The 23,001-nt window shown below is 35.9% G+C and overlaps 5 protein-coding genes across 6 annotated transcripts; 2 read left to right on the top strand and 3 right to left on the bottom strand.

The window, feature by feature from the left end:
* Positions 1-208: 208 nt before the first annotated feature.
* On the bottom strand, positions 209-3,076 carry LOC110873279 (peptidyl-prolyl cis-trans isomerase CYP20-1). Its single transcript, XM_022122213.2, has 7 exons — positions 2,926-3,076; positions 1,981-2,059; positions 1,780-1,827; positions 1,669-1,692; positions 1,368-1,550; positions 602-677; positions 209-512 (listed from the first exon to the last, which is right to left on the bottom strand). The coding sequence occupies exons 1-7, from the start codon at positions 2,989-2,991 to the stop codon at positions 374-376; spliced, it is 615 nt and encodes a 204-aa protein (XP_021977905.1). The 5' UTR covers positions 2,992-3,076; the 3' UTR covers positions 209-373.
* A 2,918-nt stretch (positions 3,077-5,994) lies between these two features.
* Positions 5,995-10,663, top strand: LOC110873278 (O-glucosyltransferase rumi homolog). Of its 2 annotated transcripts, none has more exons than XM_022122212.2 (6): positions 5,995-6,267; positions 6,700-7,262; positions 7,925-8,114; positions 8,685-8,749; positions 8,857-9,071; positions 10,095-10,663. In XM_022122212.2, exons 1-6 carry the CDS (start codon positions 6,163-6,165, stop codon positions 10,139-10,141), a joined length of 1,185 nt encoding a protein of 394 aa, XP_021977904.1. In that variant the 5' UTR covers positions 5,995-6,162; the 3' UTR covers positions 10,142-10,663. The 2 variants fall into 2 exon arrangements, with proteins under 2 accessions (XP_021977904.1, XP_035832606.1); XM_035976713.1 differs by having other exon boundaries at positions 6,700-7,103; positions 10,095-10,484.
* Positions 10,664-10,703: 40 nt separating this feature from the next.
* Positions 10,704-12,098, bottom strand: LOC110871273 (crocetin glucosyltransferase, chloroplastic). The gene has a single exon (XM_022120125.2). It carries the CDS (start codon positions 12,030-12,032, stop codon positions 10,716-10,718), a length of 1,317 nt encoding a protein of 438 aa, XP_021975817.1. The 5' UTR covers positions 12,033-12,098; the 3' UTR covers positions 10,704-10,715.
* Positions 12,099-20,158: 8,060 nt separating this feature from the next.
* Positions 20,159-21,285, top strand: LOC110871272 (MADS-box transcription factor 2). The gene is made up of 2 exons (XM_022120124.2): positions 20,159-20,286; positions 20,378-21,285. Exon 2 carries the CDS (start codon positions 20,388-20,390, stop codon positions 21,162-21,164), a length of 777 nt encoding a protein of 258 aa, XP_021975816.1. The 5' UTR covers positions 20,159-20,286; positions 20,378-20,387; the 3' UTR covers positions 21,165-21,285.
* Positions 21,286-21,402: 117 nt separating this feature from the next.
* Positions 21,403-22,190, bottom strand: LOC110871271. The gene is made up of 2 exons (XM_022120123.2): positions 21,766-22,190; positions 21,403-21,673 (listed from the first exon to the last, which is right to left on the bottom strand). Exons 1-2 carry the CDS (start codon positions 22,079-22,081, stop codon positions 21,495-21,497), a joined length of 495 nt encoding a protein of 164 aa, XP_021975815.1. The 5' UTR covers positions 22,082-22,190; the 3' UTR covers positions 21,403-21,494.
* Positions 22,191-23,001: the final 811 nt, after the last annotated feature.

Here is a 23,001-nt window from a genome sequence, read left to right as displayed (position 1 = left end):
GGAGAGTTGGGGTGAGCAACGGGTTAGAACCAGAGCTAAAAGATGGGGAAACTCGGACCTTCTGATAACAGTTAGCATTAGGGCTGGTCTGGGTTATAACGGTTATATGGTCAACTAATAACCGGTTCCTGGTAAGGACCAAATGTGTTGCAACATGTTCATGGGGTGGGTCTAATATGGAGGTTACAACCAGACCCGAATCGGCAACTAGTGTTAACACTCGATCACGAGTGACTAAGTTATAAAACAAAAAAAAATTCAAAGGTTTGGTTATAACTTATGCTTGATACATAACACGAACATCAAACCGGTGTCGCAAACAAAACAAAAAGAAAGAACCCTGATGAAGCCTAAAACATCAAACATAGATTGATTATAGAGGTAGTTCACCACTATCAACAATTGTAACTTTGGTTTTTGGTGTTCCACTTTGTGTCCCCTCAGCTTCCATCTTGTAAACAACATCCATCCCAGACAACACTTTCCCAAATACAACATGTTTACCATCCAACCTGACAACATTAATCAAAAGTTATTTCTTTACCTAACCATATAAATAATGAAAATATGTTTCCATATAAATTATAATCATGCAAATTACCAGCTGGTTGTGACTGTTGTGATGAAGAACTGTGAGCCATTGGTGTTTTTTCCAGCATTTGCCATTGACAATAGTCCTGCAAACCCATTCCCAGAATCGTTTGTCAAGCATTTTTTTTATATAATGATGATTTAATGTAGGGATGGGATTGGTACAGTCGGTTACGGATTTGAACAAAACTGGGTACCAAATACCGTACCGAATATATTTGTATGGTACGGATACGGGTATTTCGGTACAGTATCCGCTTCGGTACTACTTTGTTTTAATTTTACTTTTGAGCACTCGCACGGGTACTAAATAGGTAAAATCGGCACTAGCACCAATACAATACGAGTATTAAATAGGTAAAATTGGTCCGAGTACCAATACAATATGGGTACCAAATAGATAAAATCGATACAAGTACCATAAATACCATAATACGAAATAAAACATAATATAAATAACTTTTAAAGTTCTATATAAAATTCGACTCCAGTACCCTTTTTTACCCGTACCGAAACCGAAAGTACCGAATACTGAAATCAATGAAACTGGGTACCGATACATAGGGATGAGCATTTGGGACTTGGTTTGGCGTTTTCGGTACCGGTTACCGAATTTTACACACAAATACTGGCACCGTACCGAACATTTTCGGTAGCGGGTACCCATATTTGGCGAATTTCGGTAACGGTACTAGGACCGACCTACCGAATACCTAAAATCGGTATGGGTATTTGGGAAAAAAAGCTCATCCCTAACTTAATGGATTGATTATTACCTGGTGCGGTATGCTTGATCTTGAAGTTTTCGTCATTAAATTTTTCTCCGTAGATCGATTCACCGCCTCTACCATCTCCAAGGGTGAAATCACCGCCTTGAATCATGAAGCTCGGAATAATCCTGTGAAATGCGCTTCCCTTGTAGTGAAGCGGTTTCCCGCTCTTTCCGGTGCCTTTCTCCCCTGGCACGATTGGCAACAAAAACAAAACGTAAGCACATATAATATAATGTTGTTGAGGAATATTCAATATACAATGTGAAATCAGAATGATGAGGGAAGAAGATAGATTTTGGCGTACCTGTGCACAAAGCTCGGAAGTTTTCTGAAATCAGAAGAATTTAAATTAGTAAATAGCAATTTTTCCTCTCAAAATAACTGAAAGAAAAGTTAGTGAACGACACAATCGTACCTGCTGTTTTGGGAACCGTCTTTCCAAAGAGACCGAAAACAATTCTTCCTGAGAAACAAATCAAGTAAATGTTTCAGATTTCACATAAAGTCGGAAAATTCAACCATCACATATACATATTATCAATTTATATGTGCATATACGATGATGCTTTAAGTGTCAAGGTCCCACTAGTTGATATTAGAAAGAAAAATGACATACCAGCAGGTTTTCCAGCAATCTCAACATCGAAATACACCTTGTGAGTCACTTCCTTCAAATCCTTGTTTGATTTCTTAGCCTGCAAAAATGTGTGTTTCAGGGGCAACACTATACTATATATGACATCATACAATAACCAATTTGTGACATCAGGCATAAGGTTCAATGTACATTTAGTCAACATGCATCTTAATCTTAATCTTAATATCTTATATATAAAGATCATTAAAAATAAACCATAACAGATGGAGAGATGACAAGTGAACCGTTAGTCCAATATATCTTGTAACAAGTAAAAGATTTCTTGCTTACTCAAACAAGTATAGAAGAATCTAGATTCCAAAACAAGACCAGTACATCCCATCTTGGTTTTAGAATGTGCATAACGCACGACGCGCACCGCGCACGACGCATTGATGACATAGCATCAAGTGCAGTGATGTGATGCAGCATTTTAGCTGATGCGTGATTGCGTGATGCAGTCTAACGCGACACATTATGCAATTGACCAATATTTGAACAAATTAGACCATCGGTTGCAAGGAGTCTGAGTTTTTCAAATCCAAATGAACAAATCTGATAATCGAACGAGTAATAGGTTTAAGTACTTGAACAAATCAGACCAAAGATGATTAGGATATCTCATATTTTCGTGCTTAACAATTTAAAACGTTATCTATGAATGATATATTTTCAGTATTTTTCTTAACAAACGAACGTCTTGCATACGCTTTCGTTCGATCTAAACCCTAACAATGGAGGTGATCGCAACCACAGCAGACTCGAAAGAAACAGATCCGATACAACCAAACGGCAATTACACATTTCAAAAGATTTAATCTACAATAGGTGATATATAACGGAACAGATCGATATAGTGATCAACTAAACCCTAAGAACGAAGCGCAAGAGGTATTGAAGGAGATTTTAGGGGTAAAATGTTACCTCGGTGAGAGCTAGGGTTCCGATGAGAAGCAGAGAGCAGAGGAGTACGGACGATTGCAGCTTCATGTTGGCTACTGTCTGTGATGTGATTTTCAGCCGTCTTGAGGTTTGTAAGTAGAAAAAAGGTGATGTAATCTAAGCAAGTGTGATGATGACACGTGGCCGGTTGAAGTTGTTTGTAGCAATTCGATTGCTTTTGGGTGTAACGTTATTAATCACAAAAGTTCGAATTTAGGGTGTGTTCCCGAGTTAAAAATCCCTTCCCATCCCTCCCCTCTCCTCCATGTCTTTTCAAATTGGAAAGACTATTATTATCAGGCAAAAAAAACCCCATTTTCCCTCCCCCTTTTAGTGGATCTCTGGAACACATACTTCCGTTTTATTTCTTTTTTTTTTGGTAGTTTTAACGATTTTGCCACAATCATTTAAAAACGGTCATTTTCCTATGATAGTTTACTATGTTTTTACTAATTTTTTTCCGCCTCTAACTCTATCCAAATTGTTTGTTACCAAATTGTTTGTTAACTAAAAGGGTATTTTAGTAATTTTAAGTATAAAACTAAGGGTATTTTAGTAAAATTACAAATGAAGAATATATTATATATAATAATAATATATAACACATACATACATACATAGAAAAAGTATATCGTACATTACGGCTTAATGTACTTCACGTACAACAACGTGCGTGATTTGTTATATAACATGCGTGATTAATGTTTTCAATATGCGTGATTATTGTGTTTTAACATGCGTGATTTTGGATTTTTGAGTTATAACGTGCGTGATTTTAAAATGAACGTGCGTAATTACCTGTCGTACGTGATGTACGTTAAGCCGTAATGTACTTTAACCTTCCTCTACATACATACACCCTCTTCTCTCTATTTTTTCTCTCTCTCTCTCTACATGCTTTCTCTCTCCTCCATAACCAGACATCAACATCAGCAGCTTCATCATCGGCAACCTCACCACCAACAAAAATCCCTCACTGTCTTTTGAACCAGAAAACCCTAGATATACCTGAAAACCCTTTACCGGAATCACCTAAAACCACCACCTCTTGTCGCTGACAACCACTAGCCGCAACCTACCGTTGACCACCATCTACCCTAGATATGAGTTAAATGGATATAAAAGTTATGAGACACAACAAGAAACGTGAAGTGATCCCCATGTCAAAATTGCAGTAAGAGCATTCACATCCCTTTCACTATTTTCACGTTATAATTACATTAAAAACAATTACATTTTCTATCTCATTTCAATTATATAATAGTTTTCTATACCTTTATCGTTACATTTCTTCTCTTCCACTTACAACCACTTTTTATATTATAATATGTTTTGATGGAAAGAATGTGAATGCTCTAAGCACTCTAGTTATAAACTTAGATATATTCATAAAAAAAATGTTACAAAACTAAGGGAAGGTGATGTTTGGTAAAGTCTTAATGATTTATTCAGAGGTTATATCTAGATGAGTCAAAGGTAGTGTGTCTCAAAGGCAGTATGTCTGATATTTATTTAAAAGACCTTAATGGTTAAGTTTTAGAAATATACTTATCGATTCAGATACTACCTTTTAATAGCTCAGCATAAACTTACCATAGATCTATTCCTCTTTAATATCTTCCACAATTTTGTAGCATGAGAACCGTTTATTATTAAATATCATGTTCTTCAAAATTCTCTAGATCGTGGTCATGAAAATAGCTTGGATGAACTTTCTAGTGTTGCTTTATGTTCTCAATTTCTCCACAAAACTCCAACTGGGTTTTTCACCTATTATAACCTAAATTACAGTTTGATTAATTTGGTTAACTATTGATTAACTCTTTGTTCTTGATATGGTACTAATTCAATCATACTTCGGCTAACATATACTATAAGGAGGGATCATGAGAAAACTTCCCTTTAATAGAACCGTCTTTTTTATAAGGGTGTACAAAAATTGTTGAAGCTGATTGAACAACCTAACCGTTTTGCCGTGAGATCCCAACGATTCACTTCACTGTTCGGTTTGCCGTTTTAACGGTTCAATTAGCAACTTGAAAAAAACCGTTTAAGGTTTATTATTTACATTTTTTTCATTTTTAGAATATTTATTTATGTATGTGTATTATAATCATGGGCCATCTTTAATATATAACACTTTTTAATATCAAATAATCATTTAAAAAAGCTAGTCAAATCTCAAAACCGAACCACTAAACCAATAAAACCAACCAATTCGAGCAACCCATCCAACTTGATCAGTTTGGGTGATCGTTTCTCAAAGCCGTAGTTAATGATTCATCCTATAATGTTTGTCAAAACCGTCAATAACAGGACCTATATCTAGGACTGTAAACGAACCGAATGTTTAGCGAACAGTTCGTGAACTGTTCGGCAGGAATTTCATTTACGTTTGTTCATTTGATTAATGAACAAACATGAACAAGAAATTTCATTCGGTTTGTTAAAGGGATGAACACGAACAAATGTCTTGTTCGTTCAACTGCGTTCGTGAACGTTCGGTAATGTATTTATCTACATTTGTTCATGTGCGCTTGTTTATGTTGCTCGTTAAAGATTTTTTTTTTTTTATAATTTATTTGTTTTATCTAAACTTTTTATATTATCTAAATCTTATTTATCTCTTTACCCAAACAAATAAAATAGGGAACTTTGTCTCCATTTTATTTATGTGTCGTTCCACTTTCCTTCTCATTATTCACATCGAAAAGCACTACCTCCATTCAACGATTAAGCTTTCAAGGTCTAGCGTCGTTCCCTCTCACCATCCACCTCTAGCCGCCGTCTTCGCCGATTTTAGTTTTGTGTGTTTGTGTTCGTGAACCGTTTGTGAACACCTTCTTTTTTTAATGAACGAACACGAACAACAAATCTCGTTCAGTAAGTATTCATGAACCGTCTGTGAACACATTATATCATTAATTAACGAACACGAACACGGCCTTATTCGTGTTTGTTCGGTTTGTTTACAACCTTACCGGCATCTTCTTCTTTAATTTGATTTTCTTATATTTTCTATTTTTAATAATTATAATTTAAGGGACCAAACAAGACAATTAAGAAAACCACATGGACCAAACATAACACAAACTCCAATTGCTCGAATAAGTAGGACTGTAGGAGTCAGGTACAGTAATTCGTGGTCACTTCGAGGGGTCGTAATCGTCGAGTTTTTTCATCGATCATACACACCGCAATGTCGATCAACCTCAAATCATGGGCTTGTTTCACCGCAAACCCAATCGAAACCCTAATTCCGTCCCTCTTTTCGGCGTTCTCCTCGTTCTTCTTCTTCTTCTCACCACCATCTTCCTCTTCGAGGTATCTTCACATAATCACATTCTCCTTTTGTATTTATTTACAAACCATTTGCATAAACCACATCACCATGCTGCCATTTAAGTGTTACCCATTTAAAATTTACGTTAAAAACTTGTGTTTTAAACTTTATTTTTTTTGCGGCATTTCGTCGAACAACATGTGGACAACTTATCAACACAGACCAATTACGTAACCCACACCACCATGCTGCCATTTAACTGTTACCCATTTGAAATTCACGTTGAAATCTTGGGTTCTAAAATTTTTTTCTTTGGGGCATTTCGTCGAACAACGGGTGGGCAACTTATCAACACTGACCAATTACGTAACCCACACTACCATGCTGCCATTTAACTGTTACCCATTTGAAATTCACGTTAAAATCTTGTGTTTTAAACTTTTTTTTCTTTGCGGCATTTCGTCGAACAACAGGTGGACAACTTATCAACACAGACCAAAACCATCATTGGGTACAACTTGCAACCAACACCTTGGCATGAGTTTCCCGCCAAACAATTCAATAACGAAACAAAGATTGCCAGAGCTTCAAAGATCATACAATGCTCTTATTTATCATGTGGTATGATGTCTCACAATGATAAAGTTCCGTTCACTGGTAATTCAGACAAGTGTCCAGGTTTTTTCAAATGGATACATCATGATCTCGAGCCATGGTCCGAAACCCGCATTTCGTATGACCATTTGATGGAGGTTAAGAAGTTTGCTTCTTTTCGGGTTGTGATTATTGGTGGGAAGTTGTATGTGGAGTATTATTACGATTGTGTGCAGAGTCGAGCGATGTTTACGATATGGGGGCTTTTGCAGCTGCTTAAGAGGTACCCTGGGAGAATCCCGGATGTTGACTTGATGTTTGATTGCATGGATAATCCTATAATCGAAAGGAAGGCGTCGGTTAAACCCATGCCTATTTTTCGATATTGTACCACGCCTAATCACTATGATATTCCGTTCCCGGACTGGTCTTTTTGGGGCTGGTAAGAATCCTGAACCCTTTTTACTAGTAATCGTGGTTTTAATCGTTACGTGTTTCTTGGTAACTTTTCGTTTATGAGGTTTGGTCATTTTTGAGACTTTTGTGCAAAGGTTTGTTTTTCCGCTTCTGGATCCAAAAGGTTTGAAATCTTACCATTTTCATCTGGCTCATTAACCCCATCCATTTTTCTCCAATAAGTCAGGGGTATTTCTGTCTTTTTTGTTAACTTAAAGGGGAATTTGGTCTTTTATTACACTTTATGTAGAAGCATGTAGCATAATGTACAAGTATTCAAAATACCTTTAACGGAGAAAAAAGACGAAGATACCCTTGACTTAACGGAGCAAAATGGATGGAGTTAACGAGCTGGATGAAATCAAACCTTTTGGATCCAAATGCGGAAAAACAAACCTTTGGACGAAAGTCGCAAACCTGGCCAAACCTCATGGACGAAAATGACAATTTACTCGATTTAAAAATTTGATAATGGATTGTTGTTGTATAAGCTAACGTATATATTTTTCATTATGTTTGCAAGATTTTACTTGTGTTCATGTAGATATAGCACTCATCTGCCATTCTTTCGGTGAAAAGTGGTTATATTCAAGTTGTAATGATGTTTTGGGGTTGACTAACAAAAACTACAATGAACATATTGACCAGGTCAGAAATTAATATTGGACCGTGGGAAGAAGAATTTCGAAGCATTAAAGAAGGTTCACAGAAACAAAGTTGGAGTAAAAAGTATCCGTATGCGTATTGGAAAGGAAACCCGGATGTTGATTCTCCAATTAGAGAAGCACTGCTTCAGTGTAATGATACGACACAATGGGGTGCGTTAATCATGCGTCAGGTACAATTTTGGGAAAATCACGAAATGACTTTGACTTAGGCTTTGACCAAACAACTTTACCAAAATAAACATCGTTTGCGTCCGCAAACGCGGAAATAAATGCAAGTTTTGTGTCTGAGACTCACACTTTGCGTCCGAGATTGTGCCATGGGTTTCCGCGTCTACTTTTTTTTTCTTTACCACCACGATTTTTGAACGAGCATAACTTTTTCATACGATAACATTTTTATATAAAAAATGCACCAAATTAAAGATAATAAAATTCTCTTTAGTTTGGTGTAAACTTTTTAAAAAAATATTAACGTATGAAAAAAGCTATGTTCGTTTAAAAATCGTGGTGGAAAAGTAAAAAAAAAACAGTTATATTCGTTTAAAAGGATGATGGACACGTGTCAACTTCTTATTCGGTAGGATTCATGAGGCTACCACAGACGCGAATCATGTACATTTTCGTAATTTTGACCGGTCAAATGTTCATTTTCGTGATTTTCCCTAATATGAATTTACTTTTTTGTTTTTTAATTTATATCTGCATTAAGCTTTCTTGTCGCATTTGAAATTGTGTTGCAGAATTGGACACAGGAAATACAACACGGGTTTAAGCAGTCAAAACTATCAGCCCAATGCAATCACCGGTAAGTTACTTAAAATCAACAAAACTGATTTACAACACATTTTTATAAAAAAAAAAAAAACATTATATTTAGGTTGATTATCTAATCTTTTAAACATTCAATTGTAGGTATAAAATATACGCGGAGGGGTATGCATGGTCTGTAAGCTTAAAATATATCCTGTCATGTGGTTGTGTTCCGCTTATCATAAACCCAAAATACGACGATTTCTTCAGCCGGGGCCTTTTCCCCAAGAAAGATTACTTACCGATCTCTCCCGAAAACATATGTCCATCCATTAAAACCGCAGTCAAGTGGGGAATCGCACGCACATCCAGCCCAAGTGAGTTTTCATATATCTACCTAATATGCTTATGAGCCCGAGCTCGAGCCTGGCTTGAGCTCGTCTAACTTATGAAAGCTCGAGTTCGGCTCGATTCAAGCTTTGTTTCTAAAGCTTGGGCTTAGCTTGTACATAGTTTTTCAAGCTCGAGCTCGGCTCGTTTATTAGTTATTGATTAATTTATATTAATTATGATTATTATTTTATTATTTATATACAATTTAGTTATTTTTTCATAATTATATAAATAGTAATTATTATTTAATAAGGGAGCTACTAAATACACCCCCCTCCTCTCACATACTTACGTGCGGGACCAGTGGCGGACCCAGGATTTTTGGACAATGGGGTCCAAAAAAAAACGAAGAAACAGGTATCGAACCCATGACCTTTTGTGTGTAAACAAGGGGTTTTACCACTGCACTAGGCTCACTTTCATTGTTATGGGGTCCAACTAAATTATTTTATGGGGTCCATAGACAATTTTATATACCGTTTCTACTACTTTTTAAAAAAAGATTGGGGTCCAGGGACTCCGTTCCTCGTAACGTAGGTCCGCCCCTGTGCGGGACCCACGACTTTTTCTCTCACAAGGGGGTGCATTTAGATCAAGCCATATATAAATAGCGGGCTCGTTTAGGCTCGCGAGTCGGCTCGAGCTTGATTAAGCAAAGCTTGGGCTCGGGCTCAGGCTCGTTTACTGAACGAGCTTGTTTTGGGCTTGGCCCGTTTAAGCTCGGCCCGTTCGCACCCCTATTTTGACGGTGAGAGCCCGTTACCGGTTAACTCACGGAACTCCACTGATACCCTGCTAACAAATGGGATATTTTACCAACTTTTGCTGGGTAGGTGGCCTTCAAGGGGGTTAAACGCACAAAACCAGTGCAGGGGTCAAAACTTAACTGATTAATCACTTTCAATACGAGATCAAACATAACCGATTAATCACTTTCAAAATGAGATTAAATTTTAAAACATCCCCTGTGTGGCATTTTCACCTACGGTCATTTTCATTTTCCACAGGCAGAAGCAATAGGAAAATCAGTGCAGGATTTTATGGAGATCGATAGGATGGATATACGATTACATGTACCATTTGATAGTCGAATATGCAGAGCTACTGGATTTCAAGCCAGTTCGACCCATATCCGCATTAGAAGAGTGTGTGGAATCTTTACATTGTTTTGCTGATCAAAATCAAACACAACTTCTAGCGAGATCTGCAACTTCGCCTTCACAAATCCCTCCCTGCAAACTCCCCGCGCAGGCTAACAGATAGATCGACAAAAGGAGAAAAAGAAAATTATAGATTCTACACAACCTGGGTTGGATCCTTGAGCCAAACGGGTTTTACCGGTAATTTTACCGTCGTGCCTACGGGCGGGTGGGTTACCGGGTTTTCCCCGGAATTGGTGGTGGACTCGGGTTACTCTCGGAGTACTCCGTTTGTTCAGTGGGTGCCCCGAGAGTGCTCGGGATTGAGTTTGTTGGCCGTTCAAAAAAAAAAAAAAAAAAGATTCTACACAACTTTTGATGTAATTATGTATGTTTTCAAGATTGATCGTTTTATTAAAGTTTAGAGATTGCTATCAACTTGTTTATAATCATGTCTCAAAGTTTGTTTACTTTTTTTTTCTTGCGATTTCAAACATCATTCACGAAAGCTTGCAGGTTAACGGTGGAGGATCCGCCGTTTTCGAGAGCTTCGGTTGCCAAATCCCGCCATTTACGTGCGTTTCTCCTCATCTCACCACCGTCATCTCCGGTCATCACCTTTTGCAAACACCTATCAATCTCCTTCCCGTCCACCACCCCGTCCCCCCGCCTCGTCACCCTCACCCCTGTTTTCCATACATCTTCAATCATCTTCGCGTTCGTTGGCTGATCCGCCCATTGTGGAAACACCACCGTCGGAACACCGGCCACTAACGCCTCTATCGTGGAATTCCACCCACCATGCGTCACGAAACACCCAATTGATCGGTGGTTCAACACGGCAACTTGAGAACACCACTCAACGATCATCCCCTGTGTTTGCAGTTGCGCGGTTTTGCTTACTCTTCGTGCTTGCTCGCTATCGCGTATCACCCATAGAAATGGCCGGCTGCTAGTTACCAACCCGATTGCTATCTCCTCCACTTGTTCCATCGATAAAATCGCCTGCGATCCAAATGCAACGTACACGACTGATGCTTCCAATTTTGTGTCCAACCATCGTATGCATTCGTCGTTTTCTTTTCCATCCGATCGGATCAAGGGTCCAATCGGAAGGAACTCAAGTTGCTCGCTTGCTGTGATGGATTCGATTTCTAGCTCGTTAAAACTTGTTACGAGCACTCGTGGGGCAGTTTTAAGTGCATCAACATGATCTTCCAAAACTTGCATCAAAAAGTCGTGTTCCTTCGGTCTAGACGGCGAGTAAAACGAAGGCAGATCAGCCGTAGTTAGTGATGGCAGTCCGGGTAACTCGATCGGAAAAGATGCGTTATTCATGTTATCGGCTATCAAGTTTTCGTAGCCGTTGAAGTAGTAATAATGAATATTCAAAACAGTGGCTGGTTGGCACCAAAGGAGACTGGACTTGAGTTTGTGGGCTTGGGCCACTTTTGCGGCCCAAGGTATGCCACTTGTGTATACCAAGTGGTCAAACGGTTGACCTGCAGCCACCGCGGAGGTGATGGTTTCTCCAACGGAACGTGCACCGTTTGTAGCGAAGTCGGAGATGAACTGCTGCAGGGTGGTGGTTGGTTGTATGCCATTGTCATGGCCATCAGAGAATGGTGCAAAGGTTAGGCCATGAGGGGTGGTTTCTTTATCTTTGATGTTTTTTAGGACAAAAAAGCTTGTGGAAATGGTGACATCCACACCCATTTTACGCAGGCGGTCCGCGAATGTGAGGGACGGGTTGATATGGCCGGCGCCCGCGTAGGAAACAATCAGGATTTTCCGGCCGACTGGCATGGTGGCGAGTGGCGACGGTGGTGATAATGCAGACTAAGGTAGTATTACATTATGAGCCTAGATATATATAAGGGGTTATTTTAAACTTATTATCATTAATGTATGAGTTGACAATTTGTAATTTGCATTACACAATATATGTTATAACATTACATTTCATATCATAACACATGTCACATTACATGATATAACATAACATGTAATGTGATCGATGGAGGTGGTCCTAGGAGACATGATGACTCTCAGTTGGTTTGTGCAATCACGTCGAACTTTTTAGTAATGTCATGATTTTTTATCGAGTCTAGTAAGCAGTCGGCCAAAATTTGTAGTTAAGCTTCAGAAGGTATTGTTAGTCATTTTTGTGTCATCGAGTTGTTAAATGAGATTTAGTTAAGACCAAAGGGAAATAAAAATAAACATTGATACGAGTTAGGAGTTGTGGAGTTCATGTTCGTCTACAGTGGCTGATCCAGATACATAATATTTTCTCACGGGGTGTCTGATTATACATTAACGGAGACAAAAAAAATTTGTACTTCGTCAAGAAAGTTACATGAACACAATCCTTCAATGTTTCTTTAGGTTTATTTCATTTAAATCACAAAAAGTTACATGTTTAAAAAAGCTTCAAGAAGCTTCATTAACAAAATTGTGATCATAAACTTAATCTTGTCAACATCCTGAACTGTCATGCCATATAGCCAAAAGGTTTGGTTCCCATTGTATTTGGACATCCACTGAAAAATAATAAACGTTATAGGCACGTATAGATTTTTTTTTTTTTTAAATTAAAATCAGTCAATTTGAGTAACAAGGAGTAGATTTAGCCAACCCAAACCATCAAGATAACTTAAGCAGCACTTGTAGCCAAAGTCCTAGTAACTGAAAACCCAGGTAACTAGGTGAATTGCCGGTCGCAAGAGACCGTAGAACACCCCGAACAAGTGCCATTTTCCTATGAAAAACTATTATCACGTCAGTTATCAAAGCGCACGCCAACTGCTTGTTAAAATGCCATTGAAAAAATTGAATGGTAGTTTCACTTAAACCGCTTCCAAGTAATATATAACTACTGTACACGAACCAAAAAAGATTTATGTAGCTAAATCTAATCAAAAGATCTGAGACACAAATGTCATAGAGCGTGCAAAGCCCCTAAAAGAAAAAAAAGTGGTAATAGTGCAGGTAACCAGTGGTGTAGCTTGAACGAAAACTCGACGAGAGCCGAACTCTCAAAATCTAAATCGGTGAAGGTTGGGCCACCATTAACCTCCGCTGCCTGTAACGTAATCTTACACCGTGAATATAACAAGAAGTAAAGTCTTAAATTTGAGCCCGTGTTGAATGATTTATTGCAATTTTTAAACTAATGGATTGAAATGTTTACGAAAGTGAAACCACAAGGACTGAAATCGCAATTTTTAAACTAATGGATTGAAATAGTGATTTTTGACAAACCACAGGGACGAAAACAGTAATTAACTCAACAATAAAATTACATTAACTTGAAATAAATTAAACTAGTCTTCGTTGGAATCGACCAAAAGGTGGGGGTAGATCTTGACTTGCGAGATGATTTATGAGAGCGGGCTCGACCGGAGGATCCCGAATGTGCACCGGTGCTATCGCGTTTCCGTCGTTTGGTATTTTTTGGTTTAGTTGGGTATAAATTTGAAGGTATTTGGGTATGGTTTGGTTTAGTATTTATAGTTTAATTTTTAAAAGAAAATATATATTTTTTTTTTATTTCAACGGTCAATTTTTTGGGATTTTGTCAATCGGTGACCAAACCCCGAAGACCCAACTTTACCGCGCGCCAAACTAGGTTGGCGGCAGTGTTCCTGAGCGGCAAACACCTTTTGCCACACCAGTTTGCCGCCCACTCCGTATCCCCTAAGCATACTAAACTTAAGGGTTTTCAAATTTTGTAACCAACTTTTAGTTTTTTATAATTTTTTTGCCACAAGAGTTAAATAAGTTTAGTCTTTTGCGGTTTAAGGTTTAAATCTTGATATTATTGGAACCGGTATCGTTATTTGTTTTCATGGTTTCTGATTAGCCGCACCGATAAACCCCGGGGGGCACAATTACGGTTTTATGCCCTGCTCCGCAACTCGGAGGCTTAACACTAGTTGTAATAACCAAACAATACAAAGAAACCAACAGTTCAGTTTTATATTTTCTGAAACCAAATTTTATGGTTCGCTTTTGCAGTTTCTACAAACCGAATAAAGAATCCCGAAAAATGTTTCATTTTTTTTAGTGTTTGCTATTGATTTTTTATATTATAGTTTTTTTTTGGATGTTAAATAATTTGTAAGATATTAGCAAATGGTGTAACTCAATGTAAAATCAATTAGTCATCAACTAACAAATAAAATTTGCTCTAAAGTTTAAAGCCCAAGCTCATTAATGTTGGTCCCAAAGTTTCAAACTCAAGTTCACTAATTTTGGATCATTTTTAGGCACAAAAGTTTATAGCCAAAATGGCAAAACTGAAAATAAAAAATACCATAACTGAAACGAACATATATTAATCTACTGGTATTAAGTCCCTGCGCTGCAGCGGTTGTCATAAAACTGTGTTAAGTAGTAGCAATACTATACCATTGTCAGCGACCACCAACACCGGAAAAGCTCGTAAAAACAAAATAAATAAAAACGGGGAAAAAAATAACGCTGAGCGAAAAGCAGACGTATATTTGAATCAAGCACGCTCGTTGCTGAGAAATTAAACGGAAACGTAAAATATAGAAAAAATAACTAAGTCCATCCAGGACCCGCGTGTTGGACGAACTTGTCAAACGCAGAAAAATAGATGTGACGCCACGGGCGAATCAAACGGGAAAAATTACAAAAAAATGTTGAACACTACACGCACGTTGCGGTGCGTTAACTCACAAAATTTAGAACGGAACGAAAAACTTGGAAAAGATGAAAAGTATGGTGGACCAAAATTGAAAATAAAAAAAGAGTTGGGATTATATTGCAAAAGATGAAAAATTTTGAGTTAAAAGTAATAAAACAAAGTGTCTAAGACTGCGGGGTATGGGGCGGGAGTTTGGGCGTGGGTAGGGGAAAAACGCCCAAGCCACCACCCCGGGTGGGCATGGGTTTCGGCGTGGCCCTTGGGGCATGGGTTTCAAGCCGGGCGGGGGGCGGTTTGGCCATCCTAGTTGGCTGAATATCATTGGCTCACCCGCCACGTCATAGCGGGCCATCCCAAAAGTTTTGTATAGTTTTTTTATAAACTACCCTGCCACGCGGTGCACCCAACCCAAGCCCAACCCACGCCCCACCATACCCCGCGGACACGTACCAGGCAGTGGGGGGGGGGGGCTCCCATTCCACGTGTCATCACCCGCCCCAACCCACGCCCAACCCAAGCCCCACCATACCCTGCAGTCTAAATTTGCAAAATTGAAGTTATTTATTAATTTTTGATAAAGATAAGGATAAAAATATGTGATATTTATATGTTGGTTATTAATTAATATATTAATATTAAAAGAAATTTATTAAATAAATATAAATATAATTTATGAGATTGAAGAAGACAATGCCCTATGGCATTATTTAGAGTCTTTTATTATAAGTTAGATATTGAAAAAAAAAAAACCTAATAATTTTCAAGAACCCCAAAATTTTCAGATATTGGTTTTGTTTTAACACAAACCCATCCATGCACACCCATATTATGATTCTTTATTCGTTTTAAACCAAATCAAACATTAACCTTTCATTATTAGTGTAAATTTAAATTATTTATACTTGTAGAGGCAAAAACCTGCATAAAGAACCTTAGAAAGAGAAGATTAACGTATTATTAAGAGTAAATTACACTTTTCGTCTTTTAGGGGGTAGGAGCACCCATCACTCACCACACACTCATCACTCACAACATCCAATCAATATCCGCTATGTCATCGAGCATTATTCCATCACTAATGATGGATTTTAGTGAAAATGCTCATCACTCACCACACACTCATCTCCATCATCAAAATTATTCACAAAACAACAAAACAACTTGAATATACAACGCGTGATGATGACGACGCGTTATCATCACCAACCATGATGATTAGTGGTGGCGGCGGTGTTTCCTTTTGTTCCACGCGTGACGTTTTGCCTATAACGGGGCGCCCCGTCCCCTCTTACAGTCACATTCCTTTTTTCTTAAAAAAACATTACACTCTTAGGTCGTTTAGCACTAACCGCTAACCAGATTATAAATTTCAGTAAGTCTAGTCATGTGACTTGCACATGAGGATACATCGGTAATTTTACTCATTTATTTAAAAAAATCTATCTACTATAATAAAAGAAACCAAGTTTTGGACACGTGTCATTCATTGAAGGCATCCTCATATATATTATCCTCAAATCTAAATTATTAATTTAATATATTTTTAAAACAAATCATTCCCTTTCCTACTTATCTTATATTAAATATATATAAATAATAAATTAATATTAAATGTTATCCTAATTTATTAAAAATATAATTTTTTTATTATTTGATATACAAAATTATATTTATTCAACTCGTGTAAAACGCGTGGTTTTTAAAAATAACCCGTGTAATACACGAAGTTTTTAAAGATATAAGTTTTTTTATCATTTGCTATGTAAAATTAGATTTATTCAACACGTGTAATACATAGGGTTTTTAAGGATATAATTATTTTTTATTCTTTGGTAGATTTTTCAACCCGACTATACACGGGTTTTTAAAGATACGACGTTTTTAGTATTTAATATACAAAATTACATTTATTTAATCTGTGTAATACACATAGTTTTTAAAGATATAACTCTTTTTTAGATCTATTCAACATGTGTAATATACGGGGTTTTTAAGGATGTAATTTTTTTATCGTTTGGTAGATTTATTCAACCCGACTATACACGGGTTTCTAAAGATACGACGTTTTTAGTATTTAATATACAAAATAACATTTATTTAATCTGTGTAATACACATAGTTTTTAAAGATATAACTCTTTTTTAGATCTATTTAACACGTGTAATATACGGGGTTTTTAAGGATGTAATTTTTTTTTATCATTTGGTAGATTTATTCAACCCGATTATACACGATTTTTTAAAGATACGACGTTTTTAGTATACAATCATATTTATTTAATATGTGTAATATACATGGTTTTTAAAGATATAATTTTTTTTATTATTTGATAGAGTTAATTGCTCGGATGGTCCCTGTGGTTTCACGTTTAGTCCTCACCTTTTGAAAATACCAGGTATGCTCTCTATGGTTTGTTATTTTGTTACTCGGATAGTCCCATGAGTAGATGTCAGTTAGTTTGGAAATAGCAGGTATGCTCCCTATGGTTTGTCATTTTGTTACTCGGATAGTAAACGTGAAAAAACGTGAAACCACATGGACTATCCGGGCAATTAACTTTATTTGATATATAGAATTACACTAGGTTATTGCCCCGTGTAATACACGGGTGAATCATAATTATAATGTGAAATAAAAAAAAATATGATCATAATATGATCTAAGTATATATAATATAGAGTAATATGCATACCAAATACGAAATAAATATTGAAGTTTGTATAGCCATTCATAATAATATGATCTGGTTATGTGACATAGATAATATGCATAGCATATGAAGAGTAAAAAAACATACCTAGTATTTAGAATGAAGTAGAGTTTACAATAAATTACATTTATTCAACTCGTGTAATATACGTGGTTTTAAAGATATAACTTTTCTATTTTGTATATAAAATTACATTTATTCAACCCGTACAATATAGTTCTTATAGATATAACTTTTTATTATTTAATATATAAAATTATATTTATTCAACCCGTACAATAAATGAGGTTTTTAAAAATATACTTCTTATTATAGTATGTACAATTTATTTATTCAACCCTGTGTAATACATGGGGTTATAACCTAGTTTTATTTATCATAACTACAATGGAAAATTTCCTTAAAGTATAGCAATATTAGAAATTATAAAACATCGATATGATGAAATTTAATCATTAAAAACATACGAAACTAAGACGGTTAAATAAGTGGGTTAAGCTTGGTTGGTTAAACATAATCCAGATCGAATAATTTATCTTATCAATAGATTTACCATCAAAATAAAATTCTAATATAATATTTAAATCTTTTTAATTTAAATTTAAAATTTATCAATAAATTATTGATGCCCTCGTTGAATGACATATGTCTTAAATCAGGTTTTTTTATTATATAGTATAGATTTATTTAACCCATACAATATATGAGTTTCATAAAGATATAATTTTTTATTATTTAATATATAAAATTACATATATTTAACCCGTGTAATACATGGGGTTCTAACCTAGTATATATATATATATATATATATATAGTATATATATATATATAGGGTGGAGATATAATAGGAAGTTTATTTGGCTAGGAAGGCTAGGAAGTGATCTTGACCATCCATTTACTTAATCAAGGGCTAAGATTAAATCAGGGAAATTGAAAGTAAAAAAAGAGGCGCGTGACTTTTTTCAGGGGCAATCTAGTCAATCCAAGCCAATAGTTTCTCTCTCCTCCAATTCCCCCCATTTTTTAAACGTTAATAACTCTTTCATACGACATTATTTTTTTATAAAAATTGCACCAAAAAAACGAGTGTTTTTTTATCTTTAAAACGAGTATACTATTGCTATATTTTGAAAAAAAAAAATTTAAAACCCAGTTGCGTAAAACGCAATAGAAAAAACCCCAGTATCGTAAAACGCAATGAAAAAAAAACCCTAAAAAATGACATTTTTCTAAAACGCAATGCACAAAAAACACAAAGAAATGACTTTTTTGTAAAACGCAATGGCCAGAAAACACATAAAAATGTGTTTTACCTAAAACGCAATGCACCAAAAACGCAAAAAAATGACTTATTTGTAAAACGCAATGGCCAGAATACACTTAAAATGTCTGTTTTCTAAAACGCAATGGACTGAAAACACATAAAAAAGTGTTTTACCTAAAACGCAATGCACCAAAAACACAAAGAAATGTCTTATATGTAAAACGCAATGGCCAGAAAACACTTAAAAATGACTCATTCTAAAACGCAATGGACTGAAAACACCTAAAAAATGTGTTTTACCTAAAACACAATGACTAAAAACACTTAAAAATGTGTTTTTTTCTAAAACGCAATAGCTGTCTGTCACTGTGAACTGTCTGTCACTGTGAACTGTCTTATTTCTAAAACGCAATGGACACATAAAACTGTCTGTCACTGTGAACTGTCTGAATTGTCTACGAATTACTGTCTTCGAAATGAGCCAATTTATGGAAATTTAATTTTTATGGAAATTCAACCCCAGCCAGGGGCTCTGCCCCTTGGACCCCGCCAGGGGCTGCCGCCCCTGGGACCCCGCTACCGGGGGCTGCCGCCCCCGGACCCCCGCAAAGATCGTAAAACGCAATGACTAAATAAAAAACCCAGATCATGAAAATGAAATTAAAGAATTTCTTACATGGATCGAAGCCGATTTCTTCATCAATTGACGGAATTTGAATGATAGAAACACTTATCAACGCTCGAATCGAACGAATCGAGTGATTATCTCCAAAATCACCGGAAAAAACGAGATTTTTTTATGAAATTAAACTGGGTTTTCTTCAAAAAAAAAGCTGAAAAACACGTTGATCGGGTTCTGAATCATTGATTTGTGATGAAAATCGCACTATAATGTAGTGATTATTGAGATATAAAGTGAAGAAATAGTTGAAGATGGTGGATTTTGAAAATGATGGGTTTTTGAATTTACTGGGTTTTGAAAAAGGAAGAAGAAAGAGTTGGATTGACTAAAATACCCTTTCTCTTTATTTTAAAATTTGCCACATGTCATAATCCTATGGCTTCCTATCCTTCCTAGAGAAAATTAACTTCCTATTTGATCTTTACCCTATATATATATACACACAATAAAGAACCGTTGGCTGTTCTCCACAAATTATCAAATTATACGAAGCAAGATTTACCAAATTACCAAACATTAATTAATGCATTAAATTTCAAAATTGTTTATATTCTTTTTTTCCTTTTATAAACCCCCCTCCCTCCCTCTTTCGCGATTTCTTTTATATACATACACAGTTTTAACACATCAATCAAACATCTTCTTCTTCCCTCATATATCTATCGTAAACTCCATACATACCCTTTCCTCCTGCTTCTTCCATCAACCTTCAACTTTAAACTGCTAGTAATCTTTCCCTCCTTCCTTCTTACTCATAAATCATAATACTCTTCCAAATTACTATTTTGGTTTTTATTTAACGCGTTGTTTTTGACAGATTTGAAGACATGGGTCGCGTGAAAATAGCCATGGAACCGATTCAAAACGACAAGAAACGCAAGATCACATTCAACACGAGAAAACAAGGGCTCGTCAAGAAAGCCCGAGAGCTCGCAACCCTTTGTGATGTCGATGTCTCCATGATCATCTCCACTGATGATCAAGAAACCCCCCAACAAATCTTCCCTCCGGATTCTGATCAACTCAACCGTTTGATCGATCTGTATAAACATTGTACAAACCCAGTTAACCGATATGTTTTATTGGATTTCTTCATGGATAGGAAGAACAAGATGGAAGAAGAACTCGTTAAGGCCAAAAAGAAGAACGTGGAGGCCAAGTATCCTTCTTGGTTTGATTTCTTGGATAGTTTACCCGAAGCGCGATTGAGGGAGTTCGCGCTACGGTTGGAAAATAAAATATTTGATGTGAAAAACCGAATTGAGTATGTTAAGAATCGTGATCGGTACCCGTGTTATCCGGGTCCAGTCAACTTTGGTTTTGATCCCGTTGGAGTTGGGAGTAACCCGATTATGCAGTTGTCGAATTGTAATTCGATAAACCCGGTTATGATGCCATTGGTGTACCCTAATTCGCTGCTGAATATGATGTTGAATGAAGATGATGGTGTCATTTATGATGGCGAAATTTCGAGTCTTGAACCGCCATCAATGGAGCATTGTTTTCCGCCCGAGTTATGGCAGCAGTTGTTGATGTCCAGTTTGCCTTCACATGTGAATGATACAACAGCAAATGGTAATGGAGTCTTTGATTACTTTAAGTAGTACATTAACACTTATGGCTAGTTGGTTTGTTTGTGGTTATGTTTTCGCTTAAACATAGTTAGTGACATTCTTTAACTTGAATTTTATTTCACTTTTAAGTCTACAATTGTTATTGGTTTCATTTTCACTAAGTTACATTGATCCATGATGAAAGTTATATATGTCAATCTTTTTGAAAACACACATCAAACACCCCATAAACATCAAAACGCTACGCCAATAAAGATCAAACTCGTTAAACATCAAAAGACTATGCGAATAAACTAAACGATAGATCAAACTCGTTGTTAAATAAACTTAACACACGAGTTACACACGTTTGATTTTGATTTAGATGACGTACAGTAATTCAAGAACCAATTGATCTAAAAATCCCAACTCAAAATCAACATTTGGACTCTCTTTCAACACTTGATTAGATTTTAATGTCTCCGTTACACGTTTCTTCTTCTTTGATTCGTCATCTTCCGCTAACTTCCTCTTCGAATCTATTCTCGCCTCGCCTTTACCTACAAGCGTTCACACTCCACATTAATCATCAAACATTTATTCTATTAAAAAAATCCCGAAATTAACCAAAAAATGATGACTACATACATACCTTTACATCCCGCCTCGAAACCAAGAACGAAGAATTTCCCTTTCTTGATCTCGAGAACCATTGAAGTTTTACCATTCGGGTGACCTCGGGTATCTTCTTGATGATGAACCAAAGGGATCCGTCGTTGTGGGATCGAATCCAATCCCATTAGCTTCGCAACAACACCGGGGTTAGTTTTAACATACAACGGCTCAGTCATATCCTTCTTAATCGTGTGATGGTTTGTGGAATGACTTTGGAAGCATGGAAGGCAGTTTCGGGCGGGTTTGAATTCGGATAATTGGGCTTCTGTGGATGAAGATTGGTAGAATTTCATGATGGGTTTGATAAGATTATGAAGATGGAATTGTGTTAAGAAGTTGGTTGTCACTAATGATTTCAAATTGAACTAAATATAAGATTGAAAGGAACAAAAGTAAAGGGAAGGTGGATAAAGTGTGTGTGGCGGGATATGCATTTGAATAATTGAATGTATGTATTTAAATAGATAGATAAATGCACACACAAAAACATTATTATGTATATCATACTCCTTAATTTATATACACAAAATCATTATTATGTATATCATACTCCTTATTTTATATATCATTTAATATAATGAATTTTTAAAGAGAATCGGTGGATATATCGTGGTAATTTATTATAACAGTAATGTGTTAAATTTTTTTTTATTTAACACAGTAATGTGTTAAAAAATGCACTACTAACATTATAAAAAAGGTCAATATAAATATGTTACCGCTTAAAAAGTTTTTATTTAATATAATGACATTCTGTATTTGAAAATAAATAAATATATATATAAATATATATATATATATATATATATATATATATATATATATATATATATATATATATATATAGGGTAGGGATCCTAAGAGAAGTCCACCCTATATGAGAAACTTGAGAAGCATTCTGGACCACACATTTTTCTAAGCCTTTCGTAATATACACATATGTATAGTTTAAAATTGATTATATACATATATGTATATTGAGTTATACACATATGTATATAGTCAATTTTAAACTATACATATGTGTATATTACGAAAGGCTTAGAAAAATGTGTGGTCCAGAATGCTTCTCAAGTTTCTCAACTAGCCTATCACTTCTCACATGATCCTTATCCTATATATATATATATATATTGACACTAATAACATTTATAAATTTTATAGGAAGCAACTAAAAATCAAATAATCTACACTACATTACATAATCCATGTC

The sequence above is a fragment of the Helianthus annuus genome, chromosome 8 (assembly GCF_002127325.2).
Source record: "Helianthus annuus cultivar XRQ/B chromosome 8, HanXRQr2.0-SUNRISE, whole genome shotgun sequence".
Taxonomy (NCBI): domain Eukaryota; kingdom Viridiplantae; phylum Streptophyta; class Magnoliopsida; order Asterales; family Asteraceae; genus Helianthus; species Helianthus annuus.
The sequence above is the reverse complement of the archived record's forward strand: the minus strand, read 5'-3'. Positions and strand labels throughout refer to the sequence as shown.